Source organism: Sarcophilus harrisii, chromosome 3, assembly GCF_902635505.1.
Source record: "Sarcophilus harrisii chromosome 3, mSarHar1.11, whole genome shotgun sequence".
NCBI classification, from domain to species: domain Eukaryota; kingdom Metazoa; phylum Chordata; class Mammalia; order Dasyuromorphia; family Dasyuridae; genus Sarcophilus; species Sarcophilus harrisii.
Window position 1 is genome coordinate 1,915,233 of NC_045428.1, and position 10,040 is coordinate 1,925,272.

The 10,040-nt window shown below is 65.3% G+C and overlaps 1 protein-coding gene across 1 annotated transcript in view; it reads right to left on the minus strand.

The window, feature by feature from the left end:
* Positions 1–450: 450 nt before the first annotated feature.
* Positions 451–10,040, minus strand: part of LOC100925960 (D-beta-hydroxybutyrate dehydrogenase, mitochondrial) — a 15,746-nt gene continuing 6,156 nt past the window's right edge. Inside the window, 5 exon segments of the mRNA XM_031963587.1 lie at positions 451–691; positions 694–777; positions 810–946; positions 2,177–2,333; positions 4,604–4,745. Of these exon segments, the coding sequence (XP_031819447.1) occupies positions 477–691; positions 694–777; positions 810–946; positions 2,177–2,333; positions 4,604–4,745 (735 nt within the window). The 3' untranslated portion in view covers positions 451–476.

A 10,040-nucleotide genomic window follows, 5' to 3' on the forward strand; every position in this document is an offset into this window, starting at 1 on the left:
GGAAGGGGAGACAAAGGGAGAGGGAGGGAGGAAGACAGACAGACAGACAGACAGACTGATACACAGAGACAGAGACAGAGAAGGGGGGGAGAAAAGGGGAAGGGAAGGGAGCAGAGGAGAAGAAAGGGGGGGATCTGAAATGACTGTGGCCTGAAGTTGCTCCCTAGGACACTCAGCTCCCAATTAACCACAGGAACAAAGGGGACACCAGAGAAAGGCTCCGGCGCTGCTGCCCGAGGTGAGGACCGAGGGATGGGGGGCCCCAGCGAGTCCCCAGGCCCGAGGGCTGGCTCTCTGATGGGCAGCTTCAGCCTTCCCAGAGTGTCTTTCCGGCTGAGCCTCCCCCCCTGCCTGGCGCTGGGCAGGAGGTCTGGGGTGGGGGGTCCAGGGCGGGGGTCTGGGGCTGGGGTCCGGGGCTGGGGTCCGGCCCGGGCAAGCAGCAGAGGAGGGTCAGGTGGCCCAGGCTTTATTGGGGCTCAGTGGGAGTAGATCATATCTGATACGGCCCCGGGGGTGTGGGTGACGATCTGCATGCGCAGCCACCAGTAGTAGTCCATGGGGTGGTAGCGCGTGTACGGGGTCTTGGAGGTCAGTGCGTGGCCCACGGACTCGATGACGGGCCTGGTGTCCATGGAGCCGCTCTTGCAGTAGACCTCCATGTTGCTGACCTGCCAGGAAGTACTGCTTGCTGTGAGTCTCTTACAAGAGACGGCCTCGCAGGTTTCTACATCTTCTGGGCCGTGGCCTGGATGCGCTCGGGGCTGTAGATCCTGGTGGCTAATGATGGTTGTTGGCCTACCATTTTTGACCCGGGATGCCCATCGGGTACAGCCTCGGGGAAGCGCGCAGGCAGTCGGAGAAGGCCTCCACCCCAAACTTGGTGACGCAGTAGGTGGAGCGCCCGGCGCTGGCCGTCCTGCCCAGCACGCTGCTGATGCTGACCACGCTGCCCGCGGGACACGGCGGGCGGTCATGGGGGTGGGCCCGAGCTGGGGCACTCCGCCCCCTCCGGGGCCACTGGGACGCCCCCAGGGGCCACCAGGACACGCCTCCCCCGGGCCGCTGGGACACGCGGCCCCCGGCTGCTGGGACACACCCCCGGGCCACTAGGGACATATTCTTCCTGTTCCCCCCCCCCAGGGGCCGCTGGGACATATTCACTCCCCCCCCAGGGGCTGCCAGGACATATTTGTTCCCCCCCAGGGCCGCCGGGACACACTCGCCCCTGGCCCGAGCCCACCCTCATGGGCCCACATCTGCTCTCGCCCTCCCCGGGGGCCGCCTCGGCCAGGAAGCCTCACTGCCCACCCTCTCCTCCCCCAGTCCAGAACCTTCAGGGGAGCTGCCCCCGCCGGGACGGCCCGGCTGTCACTTAGCAGACGGCCCCGTCCCCGCGCTTGCTCCAGAGCATTAGCTCCATAGAGACAAGGACTCTCAGCTCGAGAGGGGCCTGTAGGAGGGGGTCCTTAACAAGGGGGGGGCTGCAGCTGGGGACTGGGGGGCTGGGGGGGAGATAATGGCAGGAGGAGGAGGACGGCTGCCCAGACTAAGTCTGATGGGACAAAGGAAGGGTGGAGAGAGGGACGGACAGAGGCAAATAGATGGACAGACGGACGGATGGATAAACAGGTAGAAGGACAGATGATGATGGATGGATGGCTGACCCTGTGTCCCGTGGGGGGGGCCGGTCAGAAGGGGCAGCAAGGCCCGGTGAGAGCAGATTCCCGCTCCCGCCCACTCCTCTCACTCCTCCCTCCACCCTCGGCTCTCAAGCCCAGGCAAGGGCAGCCAGATGGCGCCAGCCCAGAAGCCGCGCTAAGCCCCAGGGTCCTCAGAGCCGCTTAAAGCCTGTGAGGGCCGCAGTGGGGGTTTGGGGAGCCCGGAGAACGCCTGGGGAGATGCCCGAGGCCCCCATGAGGGTCCGTGAGGAAGCCCTAGCCTGGCTCGGGGAAGCACCGGGGAGCTCCGGCCTCCCTGAGTGGGGGGAGATGGGCCCCCGGCTCGGAGCTCAGCAGGGGGCTCACTGAGGCCCCCGTGGGTCCCTGGGTGTCCCCCCCATGCCTGGCAGCGAGGGGCCCTCGTCCAGCCGCTGTCCCAGGAAGGAGGCGCGCTGGCTGGGGCCCCAGGCCCGGGTGGCGAGGAGGGGGGTTTGGGGGCTGCGGCCCCGGAGCCTCGCTCACCTTTGGCCCGCCGCAGCAGGGGGAGGGAAGCCTTCGTGGTCCGGATGGTTCCCCACAAGTTCACCTCGGCCACCTCTTTGTAGGTCTCCAAGCTGGTGAACTCCACCTCACCGAAGGTAGAGACGCCCGCGTTGTTCACCAGCCCCCACAGGCCTGGAGGGAGGCAGGGGAAAGGAAGGGCCTCTGGGGGGCCGGCCAGGGCTGCCCTTGGGCCCCTCCCTCAGAGACCCCTCCCAACCCCCCCCCCCGAGAGAAACCCGCCAAACAGCCCCAAGCATCTATAAGCACCCACTGTATACTGGGCCTGGCAGCGCCCTGGGCTCATATTCCGGGATAAGGGACCCCCAGCCGCGTGTCTGACGGACGGACGCAAAGTAAAAGGGCCGAGGGTGGGCGGGGGACCATCCGAGCCCTCCCGGGAGGGGCGGGGGCACGGGGGCGTGAGTGTGAGGGTCTTGGGGCAGCCCCACAGCGCTGACCCCAAAGGAGGGGGCTAGTCACTGACCCCAATCAATGGCAGAGTGAATCCCCCGCCCCGCCCCGGGCTTCCCATCCCCCCAAGTATCAGGGGCCTTCTCTGGGGAAAGGGCCTCGGAGCCCCTCGTCAGGCATTTGTCGGGTGCCACTGGTGGCAAAGGGAGGCGGAGGGCTCTGGGGCGGCTCGAGCGCCGAGGGCCCAGAGGAGAAGGGCGACCTTGGGGTCTCCCGGCCCCTCCCCACACGGGGCATGTGCAGCCTCCCTCCTGCCCAGCCTCATACACGCCCCAAGGCGCCGGCCTCCCCTTGGTCCTTCCCCATGGAGGGAGAGCACCCAGACCTTCCAGGGAAGCTGGGCCGACCTCATGGCTCGCTTGGGGTGCCCGGAACCCCGGCTCGGGCAGCTTCCCCAGTCACCGTGGCCAAGGGTTCATCCTGACTGACCCCAGGAAGCAATAAACGGGGTCCCTGCCCCTGGGCCAGACAGAGGGGGTGGGGAGGGGGCCGAGGAGCAATCATGGGCGGCCATGTCAGCTGGGCCGGAGGCAGCAGGGGGAGGCCCCCATCCCCACGGGAGAGGGAGAGCCAGCAAGCGGGCGCCGCGCTCGGGCCCAATGGGGCCCTGCCTCCTCTGGCCCCCCAGATCAGAGGCCGGAGGCCCCGCCTGCTGCAAAACGAGGGGGCCAGGAGATGGGGGAAGCCCCACTGACCTTTCCTCTGTGGCCCCCAGGCCGGCTGCTTGGGGGTGTTTGCTGAGCCCCGGCAGTCTGGGAAGTCCTGGCTGTGAGCCGCATGAACGGGGGAAGAGGAGTGCCTGGAGGTCTGCAAGCTGGCAGGTCCCACCCTGCTGCCTCTGAGGGCGGTGCTGGGGGGGGCAGTGAGGGGGCTCATACCCACCCTGGGGATGGGCAGGGTTAGGGGGGTGATGGGGAGAGGGAGAGACAGAGACAGAGGGAGAGAGAGACACAGACAGACAGAGACAGAGAGAGAGGGAGAGACACAGAGGGAGGGGAGGGAGAGGGAGAGAGACAGAGACAAAGAGAAAGGAAATAGGAGGAAGAGGGGAGAGAGACAGACAGAGCTTGGGGCGGGGAGAAATGAAGAGGAGACAATCATCGTCACCTCAGACCACCGCAAGCATGAGCTCGAGGTCACCTATCTTGTTCCCGGGGGCCTTTCTCCACAGCTGAAGCCCGTGGTCCCCGTGGGGAGCCCCCAGCCCTCGCGCCTGGGCTGCCGCCCACTGTCTCCAGGCCTCACGTGCTCTGGCCCAGCCTCCAAACTGGAGGAAGATGCAGGTGGGGACCGGCCATCCGGGTCAGGGACTGACGTTGAACTCGGGGGGCGCAGCCCCTGTGCCCCGCTCCTCCCATCCCACCGGCTTTCCCAACTTTCAGCTTTTTGTGTTTTTCTTTCTGCAATTAAAACCCGAGCTCAGAACTACAGCTCCCGGGGCAGTTTCTCAGCCGGGGCAGCACGACGTCGCCCGAGCTTTCGGGTCCCACATTCAAATCCTGCCCGGAGCAGACGGTTCGTTTTGCACACATTCCCATCATGTATAAGAGCTTACCAAGTGTCCATGTTCCAGTACCTCTTTTTTTTTTTTTTTTTTTTTTTTTTTTTTTTAGTAAAAACACTTTAAATGGGACTGATGAACTGCCCAGTCCCCGTCACATGAGCCTCTTTCTCCCACCCCTGATGCTCAATCCGACAAGCATTTATTTGACACCCACTGTATGCCGAGCACTGTGCTGGGTGCGGGAGCTTGCCGACACGTGTGCAAGGACCACGAAAGGCAAACTCTCTGGCTTAGGGAGAAATGTGCAGATTGGGAACCCAAAAAGACCCAGGGGGCGGCAGCCAATGGCGGTCTGGGTCAGTGACTGGGGCCCAGCTGCTGCCTCGGGCCCAGCCCCCCGGGCGTGGATCCCCCGTCCTTGGCTCACCTTTGCTGGGCTCCTTCAGGTGGTTCTGGATGGTCTCTATGGCCTTGTTCACCTCGGCACATTTGCAGACGTCCAGCTGGATGGTTTTCATACGGTCACAATTCATGGCGTCCAGCTCTTGGCTGCCCTCTTTTCCCTTATCCTAGACACACACGTGCACACACACAGACAGACAGACACACACACACACCAGAAGCCCTGGCTAAAGACTGACCTGAGGCCGGGAAAGACGGGGCTGAGAAGGCAGCAGCCGAGCTCAGAGGCTCCCAGAAAAGCCCGGGGCTCACGGGGGAAGGGGGCCCTCAGAGGCAGAAGCCCCAGATCCATTCCCATTGTCCCCCAGCTGGGGGTCCGGCTGAATTTCCGCGTCCCCGCGGGCGGCCGTCCAGCTCCTTCGGGAGTCCGCCGGTGAGGGGGCCCCAAAGACCAGTTCTCAAGAATGCCTCAGTGTATTTGTAAAATGGGGGGTAGCCTGAGTGGGCTTGGTGCTCTCCCAGCTCAGAACGAGGGAGCTGAGACAGCAGGACCCTCAGCTCTTCCCTTTGGGAAAACAGTCGCTTCTCTGGAAAGGACAGGCCAAGGAGCGGACCCCTGAGAGAGGTTGGAGGGGGCAGGGCAGCCTCCGGGCACCGGGCTGGGCCTCCCTTGCCTGCAGGATCTAGACAGCTACAAGAGCCTCCTCACACACACCTGGGCTAGCCTGGAGGCACCAGGGGTCCAGAGAAGGGCCAAAGGGGGCCCAGAGAAAGGCCAAGCAAGCCCAGAGAAGGGCCAAAATGGGCCCAGAGAAGGGCCAAAGGGAGCACAGAGAAGGGCTAAAATAGGCCCAGAGAAGGGCCAAAGCGGGCCCAGAGAAGGGCCAAAGTGGGCCCAGAGAAGCGCCAAAGTGGGCCCAGAGAAGGGCCAAAGGGGGCCCAGAGAAGGGCCAAAATAGGCCCAGAGAAGGGCCAAAGGGGGCCCAGAGAAGGGCTAAAATAGGCCCAGAGAAGGGCCAAAGGGGGCCCAGAGAAGGGACAAAGCGGGCCCAGAGAAGGGCCAAAGTGGGCCCAGAGAAGGGCCAAAGGGGGCCCAGAGAAGGCCAAAGCGGGCCCAGAGAAGGGCCAAAGGGGGCCCAGAGAAGGGCCAAAATAGGCCCAGAGAAGGGCCAAAGGGGGCCCAGAGAAGGGACAAAGCGGGCCCAGAGAAGGGCCAAAGTGGGCCCAGAGAAGGGCCAAAGTGGGCCCAGAGAAGCGCCAAAGTGGGCCCAGAGAAGGGCCAAAGGGGGCCCAGAGAAGGGCCAAAATGGGCCCAGAGAAGGGCCAAAGGGAGCACAGAGAAGGGCTAAAATAGGCCCAGAGAAGGGCCAAAGCGGGCCCAGAGAAGGGCCAAAGTGGGCCCAGAGAAGCGCCAAAGTGGGCCCAGAGAAGGGCCAAAGGGGGCCCAGAGAAGGGCCAAAATAGGCCCAGAGAAGGGCTAAAATAGGCCCAGAGAAGGGCCAAAGGGGGCCCAGAGAAGGGACAAAGCGGGCCCAGAGAAGGGCCAAAGTGGGCCCAGAGAAGGGCCAAAGGGGGCCCAGAGAAGGGACAAAGGGAGCACAGAGAAGCGCCAAAGTGGGCCCAGAGAAGGGCCAAAGGGGGCCCAGAGAAGGGCTAAAATAGGCCCAGAGAAGGGCCAAAGAGGGCCCAGAAAAGGGCCAGAGTCGCCTGGATTTCCTTAAGCCAAGGGTCCAAGGCACAAGACTAGCCCTTGCCTGATGCCCAGAAGGATTCTTGGAAATGTTGGGGAGCAGATTGTGACACCCTAGGCCCCCAAAGAGCCAGCCCTTTTCCCCAAGGAGTCAGACCAGACAGCCCAGACAGGGAAAAAAAAAAGGGCCCCTGGAGGGCCAGCCCAAGCGGGCCCCAAAGGGCCCTCCACGACTGGAAAACAGAGGGGCCAGGCCCCAGGGCCATCCCAGGCCCGGGCATGCTTTCCCTTCCGGAGCCCTCCCCAGGGAAGCCCCCTCCCCTGTTCCCTGCCCGGGACACGGGAGAGGGAAGCCCTTGGGCCCTTCTCTGTGTCAACCCACCCCCCACCCTGGAACCCGGACGGAACTGGACTTGGATCCCTGGCTTCCAGACAAGGCCTTCCCCGGTCCCCCCTGTCGAAGAGAGGGATGGGGGCTCCCCCAAGAGAGCCCCCTTAGAGCACCCAGGGGGGGGCCCCGAGGGAGCCACCTGGGGCTTGGCCCGGGGCAGCAGAGAAGGAGCCGGGCCCCTTTGGGGACCCCCCAGCCCCCCTCCCCGTCCTGGATCAGCCACCATCCGCCCCACCAGCCTGAGGGATCCTGGCCGGGAAGCCTGGGACTGATGCCCCGAGATGGGGGGGGCCAGGAAAAGTGGGGGGCACCTAGGGGGGCACGTGGAGGCCCTGGGGCAGGGGGGGGCAGGGGTCCCAGTGGGGGGCCAGGGTCCCTTTGGGGGCCAGGGCCCCGGGGGCAAAGGGTCCCTTTGGGGGGCACAGGGGTCCCTTGGGAAGGGCCCCTTAGGGGGCCAGGGGTCCCCTTTGGGGCACAGGGTCCCCGGGGCAAGGGGTCCCCGGGGCCTCCCCACCCTTGAGGAGGCAGCCGGGCAAACAGGGTAAGCCCAGCCTGGGCAGGTGCTTTGGCAAGGAGAGGCCAAAGCCCCGAGGCCCGAGCCGGGGACCAACACGGGCCCTTGTTGGAGGGACCGGGAGGGAGGCCAGGGGAGCCCATTAGGAACCCGCCCCGAATCCCTGGTGTCCCAAAGGGCGGGGGGGAAAAGCCCAGCCCGGGCCTCAGGGCTCTGGCAGCAAACGAGAGGGGGCCCAAAGGGGTTCTGCCTCTCCTCAGAAGGGGGGCTGGAAGCTGTCTGCACCCAGAGGGGGCCGGAGGTTGGGGGGGGCCAGAGGCTGGGGGGTGGGACCAGAGGCTGGGGGCTGGAGGGCTGGGGTGGGACCAAGGGCTGGGGGGGGGCAGGAGGTTAGGGGGGGAGGCTGGGGGGCCGGGGGGCCCGTCCCACACCCCAATCCCCCTGGGGGGTCCCTTCCAATGTAAGACCCACAGGCCACTTGACCCACTGAGGAAGCCCCCACAAAGGGCCAGGAGGGAGCCAGGACAACCCGCCGGCTGAGTTCTGCCCTGGGGTGCCCGGCCCTCCCCCGAGACTGAGGGCCTGGGCCCCGCCCCCAGTGCTCTGCTCCACCATTTTTCCCTCGGGCCCTGGGTTTTCCCGTCCCCCCCTTTGGAGGCAGACTGGAACAGCACCCCAGGCCTGGGGAAGGAGCAATGAAGGGGCGGGGGAGGGGGGCCCCGCACACAGGCTCCCGCTGAAAGCCCCCGGCCCCTGGGGATGCCGGCACCCTTGTATCCCTGGGGGTCCCGGAGCCAAGGCCCAGGGGTCCCAGAGCTGAGGGCCAGGGGGTCCCGGAGGGTCCCAGAGCCGGGAGGCCCTGGGGAGTCCTGGAGGTCCTGGGAGCCGAGGCCTGGGGGGTCCCAGAGCCGGGGCCCCGGGGGGTCCCGCAGGGCTCCCCAGCCCCATCCCAGCTGGTGGACCCCAAGGGCCTGGACCCCAGGCCGGGGCCCAGGCTTCCTAACCCCCCAGATGCCCCCCAGAGGGCCGAGGGAAGTCCCTGGGGCCGAGGGAGCCCCCTCTGGGACCCCCCAATCCCCTCAGTGAAACCAGGGTCCCAGCCTCCCTTCGGGAGAGGCGGCCAAACCCTGGGCCCCTGACACCCATCCGGGAGAGGCTGGAGTTCCAGGGGGGGGGGGGATGGAATCCCAGGGCCCCCCCCTTCCCTGCTCCCCTGAACAGCCCCCCTGGATATTTCCCTTGCCCCTGGGTGGGGGGTTGGCCCCAGGTCCCCCTTTGGGCCCATTGGGACCCTAAGGGGGCCCCCTGGTGGAAGAGGCCCCTGCTGTGGCTGCATCTCCCAGGGCCGCTTCCCCCAGGGCTGCGTCTCCCAGGGCCCCTCAGGAGCTCACCAGACCCCTCTTGCCTCCTAAATTGGGCACCCCGGACAAAGCCCACTCCCCCCCTCCCGGCTCCCCTTCTGGTAACCCCCCCAGAGACCCCCCTCCCCGGCCCCCACCTTGTGACGTCCAGAGCATTTCGGGAACCAAGGCGGCTCCGGGCCAGAGCCCCCAGAGCCCGGGAGAACGGAGGAGCCAGCATGGCTCGGACTCGGGACAAGCTGAACTTCGACTTTCTTCAACCTGCTCCGAGACAGAGAAAGGAGGCGTGGGCCAGCGCACAATCAATCCCAGGAGTCCCCGGGGCCTTGGGCAGCGTCTTCCCAATGAGCCTCCAGCCCGGAGCTGGACTGAGCCCGTTATGGAAACAAGGACTGAGGATTAAGCAAAGCCAGTCAGTCAGTCTACAAACAGACATTTATTAAGTGCTTTCTGTGTGCCCGGAACTGAACTAAGCCCTGCAGGTACAAAGAAAGGTGTCCCTGTCTAGCGGGAGAGACAGCAAGCAAACCCTGGTGTCCGGAGTGTCCTGGGTTCTGGGAAGCAGTAGAGGGCATCTCCGAGGAGAGGGGGGTGGGCGAGGAGGGTCGGGGAAGACTTCTCGGGCCAAAAACCCCCATCAGCACCCACCATCCCACCATCCTGGCCCCGCGCTCCGCCTTTTCCAGACTTCCTTCCTGGGACTGTGTCTCGGGCTTGGGGGGAGGAGCCCTGGGGAGGACCCCTTCCTCCCGACTCCGGGGACGTCGCTGTGCCCCTTGGGATCCCTGCCTCATTTCCAAAGCTCCCTGCCCGCTCCCTCAGCCAGTGAGCCTTCGCTCGGGGCACAGAATTGGGGGGAGTCAGGGGGCTGCCCTGCCTGACAGCACGGCCTGGGCCCAGAGGCCTCCGCAAGCTCAGGGGCCCCCACGGGCTCACAGGCCCCCCATGCACTCCCAGGCTCCCCCATGCCCATAAGCCCCGCCTCCATGAGGACAGACCACAAGGAGCTCTCCTGGCTCCCTCTAGAAGGCTGTTGGGACGTGGTCCTGGCAGTTTCCCCGGTGCCCCCGCTTCTGTTCGGTTGCTTCGCTTTCCCCAGGGCCCAACCTTTAGCACAGAGCCTCTTTTTACCAGACATGCTTCTGTTTGGGGGTTATGGGGTTCTTTTTAGCAGACATATGCCTGACTGTGGAGTCTGTGGAGAATGGGTACAGGTGTTTTAATCAAGAACAATTGCTGGTTGTTTTCCAGAGGGTTGGGCCACGTCACCATGTTTTGTCCAAGGACAATCTGTGCTCAGGAGCCTGACTTTCACATCACCTCCTCCGCCCAGGACTTGGCAGGCAAGAAGAGCCATGGCCCAGGGCCATCTGCTGGCCTCACCTTTCATGCCCCCGCTCTGGGCCCCAGCAGCCTCCCTGTTGTTCTTGGGCACCCAGGCACACTTGGGAGCTGTAGGAGCGGGGGAAGGAGAGGTGCCGGTCTGAAGGCCCTGGAAGTCTTTGT